Source organism: Columba livia, chromosome 5 (assembly GCF_036013475.1).
Source record: "Columba livia isolate bColLiv1 breed racing homer chromosome 5, bColLiv1.pat.W.v2, whole genome shotgun sequence".
In the NCBI taxonomy this organism is placed as follows: Eukaryota; Metazoa; Chordata; class Aves; order Columbiformes; family Columbidae; genus Columba; species Columba livia.
Genome location: NC_088606.1, coordinates 52,907,650 through 52,925,565, shown reverse-complemented (window position 1 = coordinate 52,925,565; position 17,916 = coordinate 52,907,650). Strand labels below are relative to the sequence as shown.

At 38.1% G+C, this 17,916-nt stretch overlaps 1 protein-coding gene across 5 annotated transcripts in view; it reads right to left on the bottom strand.

Moving 5' to 3' along the window:
- KCNQ1 (potassium voltage-gated channel subfamily Q member 1) overlaps positions 1–17,916 on the bottom strand; it is a 352,862-nt gene that overhangs the window by 101,876 nt on the left and 233,070 nt on the right. For all 5 annotated transcript variants that reach the window (XM_065065175.1, XM_065065177.1, XM_065065176.1 and 2 more), the window contains 4 exons: positions 10,272–10,347; positions 4,406–4,500; positions 3,678–3,724; positions 2,802–2,863 (listed from right to left, as the gene is read on the bottom strand). In XM_065065175.1, coding sequence (XP_064921247.1) covers positions 2,802–2,863; positions 3,678–3,724; positions 4,406–4,500; positions 10,272–10,347 — 280 coding nt within the window. The remainder of the gene's footprint in view (positions 1–2,801; positions 2,864–3,677; positions 3,725–4,405; positions 4,501–10,271; positions 10,348–17,916) is intronic.

The following is a 17,916-nucleotide window of genomic DNA, read 5'->3' as shown; positions in this document are numbered from 1 at the left end:
GAAGAAAATGCTATTTTTTGCTGTTTTCAATACTTGGAAATCATAATTCCTGTCAAGATACTGCTGTTTGAGCATTTTATTTTTAAAATGTCCCTTTCAGGTTCCATTCCTTCTGTACAGCCAGTCACACGTGTGCCTCTAGAGCAGGGGTGTCAAACTCATTTTCACCAGGGGCCACATCAGCCTCACGGTTGCCTTCAAAGGGCCAAATGTAATTTTAGGGCTGTATAAATGTAACTACTTTAGAGCATGTTTGCTTGTGCCACATGTACAAGAGCTTTGCAAAACTGACATGATATCCCTGAAACACAATGAAATACTCTAGAAGGCAGAATTAACTTTATTCGCAAAAGCTTCTCCAGTTACAATCCACCTCCACAAAAGCCTATAGGAATACACATAAAATTGGATTCTGCCTCTGTGACGGGCAAGCAGCAGCTCCTGTGCTGACAGCAGACACCCATAGGCAGAAGCATCCGAATGCTGAAAAAATGAAAGGTCAGGGTTTCTTCTCTTTCTGCTTTAACACAGACTTCCTGACAACTGTACACCAGCCTCCTGCTGCAACAAGCATGCTAACCATCATCTGAGAAAGATCTATTAGAAGAACTCGGCTTATTTCTGTGTTGTGGGAAGTACCGTGAAACTTCTTGCTGCAGGAGTGTCCACGTAATTTCAGAAGGCTATGGCTCATTTTAAAATGACATAACAGGCATTTTTGAAATGCACAAAAGGTGGTCAGATGCTGACACGAGCCTGCAGCACTGAAAATCTCTCCTTCAGAAGCCCATGACTCAAAACTAATTCACAAACCAAATTAGATGCAACTGTTTAAAAGATGCAGTCACCTTAAAAAACAGTTGATGTAAATATCCTTTATATAGTGCTCAGCTCGGAAAGGATTTAGTTGTATGCTGAAAGCATATCATGTACTGTATGCCTTATGAGAATGAGAAGGCCAATCTCTGAGAGCAAAAATACCAAAAAACTTGCTTTTGGCAACCATCTGCAGCAAAAATGGGATTTCAGCATTGCCTGTGTGTTGTTATGTATACCACTATTTGCTGAATCCAACCGAAATTCTCTATTTTTAGCCTTTCAGCCACTTTCAGATAAAATTCCTGCAGATAGGACTAGCTGTATAGGGCAGATAACATACAACTCTGAAACCACAGATGACCTCATGCAACGGCAAAGAAAGAAGGGTCTGTTACTTAAAACAAGGCTAAAATTTAACCCAGCTATACTAAAATTAAACAGGGAGTGTTTTACAGTCCCACTACAAGACATAAAACAACAGCCACTGTAAATTCACGGTGTACTTATTTGTAAGGATGTAAAAAGAGCAATTAATAACCGGCAAACAGCTTATCTTTGAGCCAGTACAACACTAAAGCTTTCCCAGGCTCGTTGGAGATTTTACAAATAGCACTAAGAAGCTATTTTAGCTGTCATTTGAGAATTATTTGTCCAAACTGAAAAGTCGTTGCTCTTTGTCACAAGTCACAAGACCTTTTTTAGTGTTCCACACTTTTAGTTGACATTATGGAGAGAAAATAAATAAACGTATTCCAAACTTTCTGGAAAGGGCTTCCATGTTTAACAACATTTACCAGCCACAGATCCAAGCGAGCACTGCACAGTGATTCTTCTTCGTGCAAAATGCACTGTACCTTCCTACCTTCTACTTCACCCTTTCTGTGTGTCACCCCATATGCCAAAAGGCACCTGTTACCTTTAAAATACCATTTACTTCCAATAGATTAAAGTATAGTTCTGAGTACTATCATTTAAGTTTTTAAGGAGAAATGTGTAAGGAACGCATATTTCGCAAGTGAATCAATACAGACAGGGTGTTCAATTTGTGTCCTTTGGGATCTGTTGCTCACACCTCTTTTGGTTTGCAGAATATTTGCTGGATATTTCTTCAGAACAAATTCTTCATTATGTTATCACATACTTCCAGTTGTGGAAGAAACAATCTGAAACCTCTTTTTGACAAGAAAAAATGTCACTCCTTAATACCAAATGAACAGTTTAGATACATGAGTGAAATAATCCTAAGGTAAAGGAATTCTTTCACCCCCTCACCAAATCACTATAAGAGACCAGTAAAGGCTTCAAACCATTTCCCTTAACTCTCCCATTCTTTGCTCAATACCAATACAGGCAAATGTATGTTTTCTAATGGCTACATAACCTCTACCTGTCATCTAATTTTTCAAGCACAGCCAGCTTGTGACTATTGAAATAAAGGGTTACAAAGCACTTAACTGTTAATTTAAGATTATAGAACTTTTCTGATTTTTTTCTGGCTTCATGTCGCTTGAAAAGAGAAAATCCATTTGTCATAATGAATGAAAACCAGGACAGAACAAGGTTTGCTCTCCCTCTCTCTAAGGAATTGTAGGTGGAGTTATATAAACAACAGAGCAAGGATCAAAGGGAAATCTTACGGAGTGTAAAATACTGAGGTATTAAAGGAACACAGCCTTTTATCTATTGTGGAGGAAGGAAGTAGAGCATTGAGACATGTGTAATATATACAACTAAGAATCAAAACCCAAACGAGTCCCAAAAGAGACTGAAATCAATTAAAGTCTGTTTTTTTCTTATTCTGTTAAAATGACAAGAAAGAACCAGAAGTGCAATCGACAACAAAAATTAAGCTCCAACACCTGGAAAAGCTAGGTTCAAATTCAACGCTATTTTAAACTGTATTTTTCCCCACATCCTATGAAACAAGCACTGTTCCATCACAGACCGTATCCCAATTCACTGCCAGCCGAACTGAGGCTTACCTTGTCCTCTACTCTGTTCAGCCTGGCACCAATCGTGTTATTCCCTCGATCTTTGCTTTTTTCTGTGGAACAAGAAACATTTTCAAATTAATATATGGTAGTATAACAAAATAGCAGCAAGCCACAAAAGGGTGTGTTTAACTAGCCCACCAACACAGTGTAACTAAACACCTTTGCCAGGGTAGTTCTATTGCTTAAAAAAGGCTTTTTGTTTCTTTTTATAGCATTACCCATGCCATGACTTTTAAGAGCCCTTATGTTTAAGGCACTTTCAACCTTAGTTTTATGCTTTAACCTGGGAGAACAAAACTGTTCCCAATTTAGTCAATATGTTTTAATTGCCATTAAAAAAAAATCTGCCACTATGCAAAAGACTCTACAGCCAATTTGAACAATGCATTTGCTAACATTTTATCCTCCTTCTTCCCGCCCCCCCAATACTGTATGGACAATATTGAAAAATTACATTAACAGACAGTTTTGATTAGCCAGACCCACAAACAAACTTAGTACTTCCTGCTCCTTTTCCAGTCTCTTTTCAAAGGTATTGAAGCTCTATGTGAGTATTACTTATTTCATAAGAACTCTGTAATCATTGCATACCATTTTATTGAAAATATGGTAAGTCTCGGAGAGATTAGAGACAATATTTTGAAAACTTCAGTGAAAGTAGGTGCTTCAAATATCTAAATAAGAACAACCCTATTTTAAAGTTGTTGATGATTAAATATTATTGTGGTTGCCTAAACTTCAGACCGCAACTGATTGGCACTGTTTAAAAGTTTGGCAACAAAATAAGAACTATTTTAACAAGTATTTTCCATTAATTACATCTTCAGCAAATTAACTTTAGACACATACTTCATATTAACTTACCTGAGACAGAGATAAAAAGAGATGGCTTCCCTATGGATTGGTCCAACCTATACAACAAAAATAATCATTTTTAGTTTTTATTGTATCAGCCTGAACCAGCATCTTCACCTTCTGTACCTGGAGGGGAAAGACCTTTTCACAAAAAAGCAAAGCGAAATTCAAGCAGTCCTGGTTTGGCCTGTAAGTTGCTTTGGGCTAAGAATAGCTTGAAATAAAAAAACAAAACAAAACTAAACAAAATGAGATTAGACTTAGATTGGTCTTTAGCTTCTTTAAGCACTGTGAAGTGTTACCGTGCTCATTGCTTTTCCACACAAACAGCATTGTTTCTTCTTTTCCTTGTTCTTTCACAGCTCACTTGTTGCATCTATCACTCTTAGTTTGCTCTTAAGTGCAATTCCACCACAGCAGGTATTTCACGTATAATACAGTCCGTAACATATAGGGATTACAGTGTATAGTCAAAGCTAGCAGGGACTGAATCAATACATGTAAGTATAATGAAAAGTTTAAGTCCCAATCATCAGATTTTTAAGCTCTTTGCCTTTTCCTTCCCGTGTGAAAACTTTACTTGAACGCCATTTTATATTCCACAACTTTGCACAGTCCTACCAACATGACACCCGTAATCCTCTCAGCTTTTGATTCCCGGTCCCAATCACTGACTTATTTACGAGTATCTCTCTGCTGCTGTTTACAGATACAGACACCAAACTTTACTGACATACCTCCTCTGTAACTCCTTGATTCGCACCATCAGGTTGAGGTGACCCTGAGAATACTGCTCAATAACATCTCGGACATCATAGGGCTTTCTGGCTTGCTGTAAAATAAAAAACAAAAAACCATGCCTTTAAGCCACAAGGATGTAGGAATAGTCTGTGGCAATATAGATTTTTTCCAAGAGTAGACAGTAAGTTCTTTTAAACCCTTTTAACACTGTGTAAATATTTGAAATACTTTTATTGTTGCTATGGTCATACATTTTTTGAGGAGTAATCATGACAGTTCTGATTTCATCCACCTTTTTGTTACTGCAGGTCCAAATGTCTTTCAAGGAGTAATGGTTTTAAACTAAAAGAGGGGAGATTCAGACTGCCCATGCAGAACAAATTTTTTACAATGAGGGTGGTGAAACACCAGCACAGGTTGCCCAGTGAGGTGGTAGATGCCTCATCCCTGGAGACATTCAAGGCCAGGCTGGACAGGGCTCTGAGCAAGCTGATCTAGTTGAAGATGTCTCTGCTCATTGCAGGAGGGTTGGACTAGGTGACCTTTGAAGGTTCCTTCCAACTTATTCTGTGATTCTGTATTTCTGACTCATTGATTATGCTGTCTGTGGATACTGTGTATATAATTTTCAAGGTTTGGTTAAAACCTTGGTAACACCGAGTTGCAACTTTTCCTTTTTTGCATCTTTCGAGAACAAGAAAAAGAATTTACAGTGGTAGCTTCTAACATACCAGAATCTGCATCCCATTTGAGATCTCAGAAATATTTTGTCACCTGCACTTCAGCAGGAGATGTCTCTGCACTGCTTAACCTTATTTCATATGCTGCAGGTTTTCCTCAGTTCCATGCCCCAGATACCTTATTTTTTTAAGCCAAAGGAAAGTGGGATACAATATAAAAACCAGGCTATGGCACCTTCATGCAGTCCCCTGCCCCTGCCTGGGAGGTAGCTCCTGCATTTTAGGAATCATTACTTTATAATTGCTACTTTAATAATATCAGTCACTTTAATAACATCACTTCATCAAACAAATTATATTTCAGTCTGCCAGATTCCCCAAAGCCAACTGCAAAGCTTGAGTGAATGTGAGATACTCCCTAGTGGAGGCTAAACAAGAATGGGAATTGCTTCAATCTAACCAAAGAAGAATTCTCAAGAACCCTGACCGACTGCTTATACACATATAAATCATAACTAACATCCACAAAGAAAGAAATATGATTCAACGATGGCATATGCCCATAAGTCTTTCCATGGACTAGTACTGTAAACATAATGATATTTAAAAAAAAAAGAATTCTTGGATTATTTTTGTACTATAAATAAGCAAGAGAGAAATCTGCAAGATCAGCTTGAAAACTCCAGGTTCAGAAAAGCTGTTCAGTAAGAACAGAGATGCCAAGCTTTCCACTGCTGTCCTCGTACTCTGATGCAGGCGTCTGACAGTAGAAAGAGGAGGTATGTCCCTGCCTGTTTTTCATTTACTGGGCTGCTTCTTTCTCTCTAAAACAAGAACTGAAAACTTGGAGTAAATAGAATTTATGAATGAAGTTTAATTTCTGAGTAGGACAGGGTATTAATAGTCAGTACTGATTATTCTGTAATTACTTCATATTGAAAGCTGATATTTCTAGAGAAAATGCTCTTAATGATGACAACATAATAGTTTTGTAAAAGGAAAAAAACCTCCAGTAGGAATAGATGGGCATTGATAGAACAAAAGTAGAAGCCAGGCCCACAGCTTTCTTTAACTACTTTTTTACTTTTGTCCCTCTGCTAATTAAACAATACTCATGGCAAAAATCTTCTTAAATGATGCCCCATCATACATGAGAGTTTGCAAAAGGCACAAAAGCCAAAGTCAAATATTAAATGTGCACGATTGCATGCGCAGGGAGGCAGACCCAGGAAAGAGAGAGGGGAATCTGTACAAGGGGTATTTCTGGGAAATGTAAACAAATAACAGTCAAATAAAACGGGTAGAACATCCTTTGAAGCACAGGACACTTTGAACCACATTGTTTGGCACAGCCCAGTACAGAGATTAGAAAAGATTACACACACAATTCGGGATTCATACCATGACAAATGAATTACATAAGAAGATGAATGATTAAGACTATAAATGCAAGATTTTCCAGTGGAATTGTAATAAACCAGGCAACAGTTACTCACGTCATCAATGGAACTCCAACCGGTATTTTTAGTTCACACTATGTATAGGATATTTACCATGGTGAAAAACATAACACAAGTTTAAAACATGTTTTAGAAGGAAACTGATTTACTCAACAGGAAGAATTTCTGTGGGAAGAGGAAAAAAACCTATTTCAAAATGACAATGGTAAATCAGACCAAATCCCTGGTCCTTGGATCTGTGAGAGATAACACAGTTGTATCCATGTGTGACATTTAGAAACTTTCCTAATGGAAAGACAAAGATTATTTATTCATGAATCCAGCTAGCGGAATAACTGAGTATAGTGATTTTCTTTCTGAAATTCAGCTGTAGGGTCAGACTGTACCCAAGACATTTGATTTATAACTAATATATAAGATAAATTAATTTCTAAGTACTGCTATCCCTATAATCTACAGAATCCTTCCTTAACCATGAGCCATTCACCTTAACTGATGCACAGGACTTGTGTTGACTCCTAGTAGAAGATGATCCTTCCTACGCAATTTGAAACAGTCCTACAGACTTCACAAGAGAATAAACGCATCCATTAAAAAAAAGGTATTAATTCTTTATAATATTATACTGGCTTCTTACATGGACATTGTCATATGGACTGCATTCAAACATGGACTTTAAAGTAGCCCATAAACTTCTCCCCTTCTTTAAAAGAGGAAATGATGCCCATGTGTGACGCTTCACACATAATTGCTTTTCATGTCTTTTGAAATTTCTTTGTATCCCTGTTTAGCTTCTCTTTATTTATTTATTTACTTTTAAGCAGGAAGTGTCTTCTTTCTAACTCACTTTTATCCTTGTGGTGCCATTACCACCTGTTATTAATTAAGCTCTTAAAAAAACCCAAACCCCTATCTATACAAATTTAGGCATACAGGTGTATCCTGCAAGCAGCTGGTACAGTTTAAAAACTATACCGGCTTCATGCTGGGACCTACTTTGCAAAATTTTCCTCTCCTTCTTCCTATGCTTCCCCTCCACAAAAGCTTCAGATGTATCCCTAAAAAATACTCCTTTTAAGTGCTGGTCTTGCAATTACTTATGTTCCATCTTATTTTAAGCATAACCAATGAACTTCACCTGAAATTATTCAGATTTTTTTCAATAGCTACAGAAAAAATATCTGAATTTTCTTGTAGGAAGATACATTTCAAGTAAACACAAAAATATTAGAAGGCAAATATCTATCAGAAAACAGCTACGCAGGCTGAGAGTCACATTTCAAAATGCACCTTCTGCTTTACCTTAATACCTGATATTATGTTGGACTAGTTACTAGAAACTGTAGAGTCATTACTTGGCACTTATTTAAACATTTTAACTTCTTCTGAGTATTTTATGTGCATACAATAGAAGAAAGCAGATTTAAAAAACGTGAGGAAAGAATAATGACAGTGGTTATCTCTTAATTACAGGAGAGATTTTCAAAAAGCACCTTGTGGCTTGAATTTCAAGGTGACTTTGTGCATTAAGTTACTTAGGTGCTTTTGAAAACTTTACCATTGGTGCTCTCCAAATTTTTAAACTCAGTCATAACCTTGCATTCAGAAATGATGGAGATGTATCGGATATCCCCCATACCTTCCTACTGGAAGATCCTGCTTCTGACAGAAACGGGAGCGACTTCAGCTACATTTCACTTCAGCTTAACTGACATTTTTAGTTCTTTAGTAACAGCTTATATTGGTATCTCAGGAAGGAGAAAGGCTACTAACGAAGGATGAGAGACAACCTTGTTGAGGCATTTTGTAGATGGCCAGGACCAGGTCTTTTGCAGATGTGAAAGTGAGAGTACAACTGAGAAGCCAGATTAGCAACCAGGATACTGAGTGCAAACAAGTTTTAAGTATGAACTGAATAGTCCCATTCTATTCAGTCAAATGCTTTTTCAGCTTCTATCAAGTCATCTGCCACAGGGGAGTTCCGTTCAGTTGCCAGGTGGATAGTGTTGCGTTCAGGCATTTTCAAAATCTGTTTTAGACAAATACCACTTGGGAGGTAGATATATAATAGGTAGATTTCTTGGTTTTAAGCAGTTTAGTTAATAACACAGCAAATATTTTATGATATAAATTTGTGAGAGCAATGATTCAGTAATTACCATAGAGCAAAGGATCACAATTAGGTTTTAGAATGAGAATAAATTAAAGTTTAATGTAACTGTCCACGTTTGGGCAGTTTTTCACTGAAGAGCTGTAGACACAGCACTGGAATGGGTCATGTCCCTTGCCAAGTTAAAAGTGCTGGCCAGCAAGTGTTAATGAGCAACAAAATGGCTACAGAGGTTATTTTCAAGTAGTCCAGTCTGTCTTAATATTAGTCTAATAAGAGTAACAGGTGAGATGTGCTAGAAGAAACTTTCTGAAAGTGCTACCTCCAAGAAATCCCCAGACATGGGAGATTTCTGCCTTAATGGTGAACAGTCTGAATATATCACACATAATCAAATTTCTGAAAAGGTCAGTCAACCTAAGCCATAAATTAGCTCATGAATTTTAGCAAAAATAAAAAGATGCAACGCAGAAAATTGCTAAAGAATTCAGGCAGTGCTTCTAAATCTCAATGAGGAACTCAGAATCACACTTCTGAAGTTGTCGTCATCATCATCATCATCATCTTTGTTTTGATCCCAAACTTTGCACCCTTGAAATATTTGAAGGAAAAAGGACATTCCCCTTTTTTGGGGGGTATAAATTAAGGGTAGGAAAACATTTTAGCCTGTCACAAGCACTAGTGCCGAGGTCATATATGTAAATGGATGTAGGCAGTTAAGCCTCTCTGTTTCTTTGCATTTTCAGTTGTGAAGCCTCTTCTCCAGGGACTGTCCCTTATTAATCAATTTTACATAAAGTAATATATTTCTTATATATATATATACATACATATATCTATCTATATATATATAGATATTCACCTGGTTTAAATCAAGGAGAAGGCTGTCAACACATGTATTTTTACTGGATTAATGAAATTGATTTAGAAACCGCATTCTTAGAAAGTGTGCAGTCAGAATTTTTTATTCAGATGAGGCAACAAGGTTAATTAGCTACTGTTAAATGCTTATGGTATTGTAACATCACAGGAAGTGAAGCGGCACACAGGAGATGTATGTCAGTCAGGGCTAGAGGGGTAAAGAGGACCAGTATCTCACAAACTGGGAAGGAGATTTATCCACACAGAGGGGAGAAGGGAAAAGGAAGGAGAAATCTTCCAATACACTAACAAATTTCCACCCCAGTTTCTTATCAGGACTTCATTATCATTGAGTGAGAGACTGAAACAAGGCTGAGCTAGTATTTTAATCTCTAATCCTACTGACTCGGCATGAGAGTAACATACAGCTCAGAATTAATGGAGACATACGAGAATGTTTGCACTGCGAGAAAGAGACAGCGATAACACAGGGTTAAGGGTCAAGTCCATTAGCAGAAAATAACATTTTAATTCAGACTGCATTTCAGGAGTTTAGCCTATTTCCAGTGTGTCCACAGTTGAATAACCTTCTGCTAAACAACCACCCTATTGAAGGAGGAAGAGAATAGCGGGTGTAGCTCATGATTACTGAAATGAATTGTGTTAGTCTCTCTTAAGTTTCTAAAAGAAACAATGAATCAGGAGAACAAAAGGGTTTATTCAGAAAACGAACTTTCTATTCACAATTTACCTGAAACTTTTTCTTTGCCACAAAATACTGCATCCTACGAATCACCTTAATTGCAGCGCGGTGGTGTTCTCGCAGCCTGTGGGGAAAACAAGTGAGGTGAGTGGGGTGAAGGAGCATCTCCAACCAGACAACAAATAAAGCAGCCTGCAGTAAATGCTTCAATAACATGTAAATGTATAATGTAAGGAGTTGCGATTCAGTCTGGGAGCACAACACACTATTATGTTGACCTTCTCCACCGTCCAAGGTGGCTATAAAAATCCAGGATTTTATCTGACCTATGCTGGGTTTGCATACATTTCATAGAAAAAGAGGTGTCTGCATCACCTCTTCCTATGTCTAAGCAAACCTCCATCAATCTTGCCCAGTTTCATTTCCACACACACACACAAAGCTATCAACTTTCTGCATATTCAGCCATGCCCAGCTTTTATACACAGTCACTGCAGAAATCCAGTTTGGGTTCGGGGGGTGATCTCCTCCTACCCCCAAGTCCTGTACAATGTTTCTTCACTTACACAAACTTGTTTTTCAAAAATTATTTTAAAAACCCAAACAAACAAACAAACACTTTAAAGATATTTGAATGAATGACTGCCAAAAAAATCAAAATGCTCCTGGGGTAGCTGGATGCAACATCTACATTACATATGTATCCCCAAACTGAACTGGAAGTTTATATAAAGACAAAATAGTCTGAAATGTCTTTAAACAAGTACTTTCCCCTCTTCATGCACAGGCATATGAATTTAAAACAGAATTAAAATCTAATAATTTGCTCTTTATAGTTTAACTGATTTTTATAGTATCTGACATTTTTTAAACAGTTCACTAAGAGCAACAGGTCTATTAATTTTTTCAAAGCTTGCAAAAATGATAGATTTTTCTCCTTAGTGTTAAAACATCAAATGAAGCATTTAAGCTGTGCTAATGATTTATTCTACTTGCTCATTCTATTACCCTTATCACAATGTGTTTGAATGACATCATTGCACATAATTTCTTTCCCTTTTAAATGCTTGAGCATGTAGTATTTCCAACTCTCACCCCAAATGGACTTCTAGGGATGGCTTTGGGGAATCGGCAGTAAAAGCAGAGTTAGATATTCCAGATTTTTTATCTTTATAAAATTAGTATTAGTAATTCTGACAGGCAGACATATTGAGATGTCAATAGGCAGTGCCTTCTGTCTGTACTGACCCTCACAGCATTCACGCTCACTATGGGATGGAAAAATTATGTTTAAGTTCTATACAAGTTTGAGTCTTTGGTGTGGTACAGTGTGGTATCACTCAAGTCTCTTCACTTAACCCAACCTGGAATTTTACTGAGTATTTGTGTATTTTCTCAGGACAAACTTCCGCCAGCATTCTGCATGTACAAATGGTGGATGCCTGTCCTCTGAACAGCATGGCAAGTGTAGCTGGGTCATTCCCCTTCTAAGAACTCACACTTTTTAGTTGGAAAATAGCTTTCTGCAAAACCAAAGACAGAACCAAAAAAACCTCACATTTTTTACTTGTAGGTACTGCCGGTCAGGTAGTTGTTTTTTCTTACAGAAATTGTTCAGATTCAGCAATGATGTCAAGAAAAGATTGCCTTCTCCAGATACAGTGTGAAATATGCTCCTTTTTCAAACTAGTAATGTGCAGCTTTTCACCACAGGCCTACAGATCGTTAAGACTCTAAGTGCATTTACATAACATGACTGTGCCTCAATAATTATGCACTAATCCATGAATCTGTAGTTGGATCTGTATAGGAAGGACCTTCCCTCTTAATACCTTACTGAGATGCTCAGAGAGACTGTCTCCAGGTCTCTGCTTGTGCAAATCTGACTAAAAGCTCACGGTTCATGTTACAAAAATGTAAATTCACTCCTCCTAACTGGGAAGGCTGCCTATTTGGATCCAGGCCCGCTGAATGGAGTTAGTCTCATGCTACTTCATGGTACCCCTGCTCTGTGAGCCTTTGCTGCATCACTCTGCTGCTAGGGACAAGGACAACTTCCCTAAAACATAAAGAAAATAAAGTGTTTGGAGTCTTTAAGTTCTGCTTCACAGAGATGGAGGCCAGAAAGATAAACACTGCTTAATTTGCTCTTAAATATCAAAGGTATCAAAGTGTAACTGTCATGCAGCTATACATCCTATACGTAAATGCACACAAAAACATCTTATGACAAATATAAATAAATGTCAATTGCTGTAAAACTGCTTGTAGTATTTTGGTTTATGCCTCATTTCCTCTGGTGCACTCTTCACAGTCCATTATTTCTGAGTAAAATATTTTTCCTTGGGACAGACATCCACAAGTAAAGCACACCAAATCCCTCATTCTCTATCAGGATGACGAGTGTCACCTATAAGCAAGACAGCCAGATAATAAAAATAATATTTGCCATTCAGTGAAATAACAAAAGTATACCACCAAAATGATTTTCCAATGCAGCTATTTTACACCAATCATTGTTCGGTGCTAACACAAACTTCCACGCCAGGAGAGAAAGTTAATATTCTCATTTTATTCCTTCCCATTTCCAGCTCCAGTAGGAAACCTTACAGTAAGCTGCTTTCTGCTTATGCTGTAAAATCTAATTCCACACAACAGGCTGTCCTGATTGCCCATGATTAAATGCTTCTGCGATGAGGGAAGGGAATAAAGGATTTAATTAGTAGCCAAGGTTATGATTCACGGTTGTTTGATCTCTTTTGCAAACTAGTAACAAATGCCTTAGTAAATTGAGAGTTTAACCATTAACTAGTGATATTTGTTTGTTCAGCCACTTGTGACATCTCTGAATTCTGGTTACGGAATGGCTGTCTGCAACCTCTGGGGACACACACCATGTTTAGATGCCAGATAGCAACTCAGTACAATACTGTCCTCAGAGCCAGAGTTTCAGGAATACTTTTTCGAGTGTAGCGGGAAATGACATCATCTGAGAGTGCTGACAGACAGCAGCAACACACCTTGGCTGGGCAGGAATCCCGTGGCGAGCGGGAGCCACCCTTTGGAGCAGCCACAGAATGGCTCTGCAGGGACCAGCTCCTGTCTGCTCCAGCATAGCTGTTGGAGCTAAGCTCTCTGGCAAATGAAATCCCACCCCCCCACCCCTTTTTTTCTTTTTGGTTTTGTCTAACTTTGGTACGACCTTGTTTGATAAGCACATTAGCTACAGGGTCAGCAGATGAGGCTTTTGCCTTTTTGTTAACGAAGCTATTTTCCTCTCCTGAGAGTTCAACAGGCTTTGAACCTCAGCCTCACCACACTCATTAACCTCATGATAACCAACATCCAAAGGGACTTGCCAGTCACTGTTTGAGTGATTCCAATGACCATCATTACCTTAAAAAATAAATGGAAGTAGTTTGTATGCCCATAAAATCAAGCTAAAGATTACTGCTTCCAATACTAGACAACATCTCAGCTTGCACCTTTCTGAAGAAAAATTGCCAATAACTTTCCCTGGATACCAGTAGTTTTCTTTCTCAATATAAACAGGACATCAAGATCACCTTGAACACAGCACATACTATGTGACATTTCTCGTGGAATTAAACTCAGCGATTTGGGTCCCGAAGCCACCAATGAAGCTATAGCATTGTCAGAACACATAGGAATGATCCAGAAGGGTGGTAATAGGGTCAACAGATTCATGCAAACCTAAATTATTTGTAGGTATAAGCTAGGTTTGCTTTATTCATGCACTGAAAAAGTAGCCTGTAGTGGATGCAGGCATGAGTCAAAGCATAAGAATGAGAATAAAAAAAACCCCACAACCCAGCAACAAAGTACAATGGATTGAGCACCGACATTACAACAGAAAGCCTAACAGAATAAAATCACTAGAAATCCTCAGTTTTTCCTGCATCCTTTTGTTTTCAAGATACTTTATCTACAACAAATCATTTGGAGGAAACCTGATATCTTCATTAGTCCCTCAGAAATGTGGACTGGAATTTCACATCATTTGGAAAACAAGCATGATGAACAACTTCAGGTAATTTTAGAGACATTCTCATTTGGCTGGAGAGTTGTTATACATTTATAAATACCCCGAACTATTGTAATGGAGACATTTGTACATTTCACTGCATTATTCATTTTTCACAACACAGCCAGATGAAACTTCAATGGGTTTCCCAAGGTGTGGCTCATTCCCCAGTCCCTCACTCACCAGCACTCACTGTGAATGTCACCAGCTTCAGCCAGCACCCACCTGCCTCCTTCCTGCAAGGGGACCTGAAGAGCCAGCCCAGAAAAACATTTCCAGAGACTGAGACTAAGATTTTTCGTTACAAAAAACAGGTGGATTCACAAAGAAGGAAATAGGCAGTTGCATGGCTTGGTTGATTTATGTTTCAATAAAAATAAAAACTTTTTTTTTTAAAATAAAGTTTTACAAGATTAGTCCCTATTCTGAAATGCACAGTTCTTTCATTTAAGAACAAGAACGAAAAAACAATTACTAATTAGAAATATTTATTGCCCTTACAAAGCTTCTGAATTTTATATCAAATCCTTAGTAATGCCATTAGAAGTTTGTTCCCCTTTTCATCTCAGGAAGGTGTTCTACATATTGGTTTAGTGTTAACAGAAATATTAAAGCAACAAGACAGAGGAAAGGTGGTGCTAATTTCCTATTTATAACACTTGCCTTTTTGTTCATTTGTAGAACATTTTATTATCAGGACCATAATGTTTGGCACAGACCTCCCGACATACACAGACGCTGATATTATCGGCATGAAAGGTCAAAGCTGTCTATTCAGAATGAGTTTAACACGAACAAAAACTCAGTAGGAGAGAGCCACAGATTTATAATATCTTTTACAAAATTCCCATTTCTCAGTAAACCTAACACTGATTTGAAGTCAAGCTCAGTTTTCAAACATATTTAAATTCTCTGCAGTCATCTTAAATTTCTGACACAGGACAGAGCTAAAGTACTAAAAAAAAAAGGCTGAAGCGGGTTGGCTGAAATTTTTGGCACGAATCATTATTTAGACCTGAACTTTATCTTTAATGCATCAGATTTCGATAATATATTGTGCATGTGAACTGTAACATTTTTTCCATTCAGGCACTGAAAAACAGTTCCTTGTCACAGAATTTGGTAGATGACATTCACAGTAACAACATTAAGCCATTTCATTAGCGTATTTAAGTCTAATGAAATCTTTCATCGTTAGTCCTCCAGGAGCTTTTGGTATAGAATTTGCTGCGGCCCAGGGTTATTCTTGTCTTTTCACACGTCCTGTCATTCCCTGCCCATTACAGCTGATGGGAGTCTCTCCATACTGGGCAACATTTTAGATGCGGTAAATTAGAAGGGTTTAGGTTGCATCGCTGTGTATCTGTAATAGGAAATGCTTGATGACCATACCCAGGAACAAAACCAGAATCACCGATTATTTCAAATAATGTGAGTTACCCTGCTTTTCCTTTCTTTTGTTGCTAGAGCGTGGCAACTGTTGTTTGCCATTATGATATGTTTAGCAGGGGCTCTCAAAATATGCCCTGGCCCACAATGATTCACAAAACCGACCTTAAGGGCAAACCAGTAAAAGCTGCCCACAAGTGTTAGAAAGGTATGACGACACTTGAAGAGCAAACCAGAACGGAAGTTTTATTAAATATGCTTCAGCCAAGCTTAGTGTTTATGTAAATGCTCCCATTACATTTTCAATATATGAATGTGATGTTTTTTAACAGACAAACATTCTTTACTAGACCTTGTTCTCTGGACTTCCCACCCATTTGCGAAAGTTAGAAATTAGTGAGAAGACAAATGAAAAGGAATTCAACTATGGGTATACACAGAACAACAAGAATCACAAATAGCAGGTAAGCTAGATTTTTACACCTTCTATGGTCTTAGCAGTCAAAGGCATTCTAGTAATTCTTGGTGAACAAACAGTCTGGTTACAAAAGATCTAAGTCTACTGAGCTCTTATTCATGCCTGCAAATTTGTCACGAACAGGTAAGATTTCATCAAATGCATTTGTTCACTTAAGCACTGAGTAATTCAATGTCAGCAGCAAATTATTTCTATTTGATTAATAATTTCTATAGAATAGTATATTTTGAGTGTTTAATTTTAAAAATAGGAGCCGCTTTGACTTAAACACACGTGTCTCAATGTAATTTCTGTTCCCTACCTTGGGGAATGTAGGGGCTGCCTTCCCACAGAAGCATTAGTGATTCTAAATTTAAAAATGGCTCTGCAAGAGTGCTCTGTAAAAGTAATGTCAAATTCACTCTTTTGGTGAACCCTCCAGCCAGTAAACACCTTGGTTATTATTTACTGAATGTGAATATAGCTCCAGAGGAATTAGCTTAAACTGAATTAACAATTGTAAGCTCCTCTCCCAACTATCTGTGGTTGGTCTCTTTTTTATTTAAAAGATGTAATTTTAAATCCATCGTCATATTTTAATGAATTTGTATTTTATTTTACGGCAGCTCCCATCTCTCAAAAGTCATGGGCTTAACTCAGAAATCCTTTCACGTAGTTACAGCAATCCTGTTTTCTCTGCAGATAATCTGGTTTATATTGGTTTGTGGATTTTTAAGAGACACACAAAACCCAACAAGTTTAAAAAATAACATTGCCTTTGGAAGATGTTGATGTTTTAATGTCTTCAGTTAAGAATAAAAATGGCTTACTATTACAAGAAATGTTTTAAAAAGGAAAAAAAAAGTGTAGGTTTTTCAAAACCATATCTTGGAGCATGGTATATAAGTGAGGGAAGGCGTTGGAAAGATGCAGCCTCCCCATGAGTGTCAGCAGCCACAGCTCAGAGCGTGGTGTGACCCCCCAGCTCTCAGCTACACCTTGGCAGAGATGTGACATGAGTGTACGGGTGACATGGGTGTACAGCTGGTGACAGGGACCCATGACGGCCCCAGCATGGCACGGGGGCTTCTCTTTTGCTCTGGGAGCCTCTGCGTGGCGATGGCAGCTGGTGGGAAACCTGATCGGCCATGCTTGGCAGGTCAGAAAGAATCCCAAGCTCTGCACTGGCGGCCTGGGAGAGATGTTCAAGGGGCGACGGGGAAGCAGGAGACGGGAGTTTGTATGGAAAGGAGAAAACAAGCTCAAGTAACTTGACTTGTTTCAGGCACCAATGGCAATTTGAGACTCAGAGAGACTTGGGAAAATACAGCTCATCAGTCTAGCCCTTTAAAATATGATCATATCAAGGCAATCTGAAATAAATATTTAAATGCAGACCTAAGAAGGGAAAACAAAACAAAACGAGACATTGCTCTCCTGACCTGGAGTTAACACAGGTAAAAATAACTGCTGTGTGGATGAGCAAGAGATGTCACGAAGTGCAGAAGTTTTTGCTAGCTATTTTTCTGACAGAGGACACAAGTCTCATAAGGGTCTGTCTGACATGTTAAAGGTCTGTCTGACTGGATCAGGTTGGTCCATTCCTCAGCATGTCCTGATAAACAAAACAAAAACTGGTTTCCAACTGAACAGAAGGTGCTCCAGAAGAGGTAAACAGTAAGACAAATCGCTGCAGCTGGAATAAAGATGATGCAGATGTTTTCAGAACTAATGGTATGCTGGGGCAAACAGATGTAGTATCAGAGATTTCTTTTGTAGTCTGCCTGCAACGGTGCTAGCTG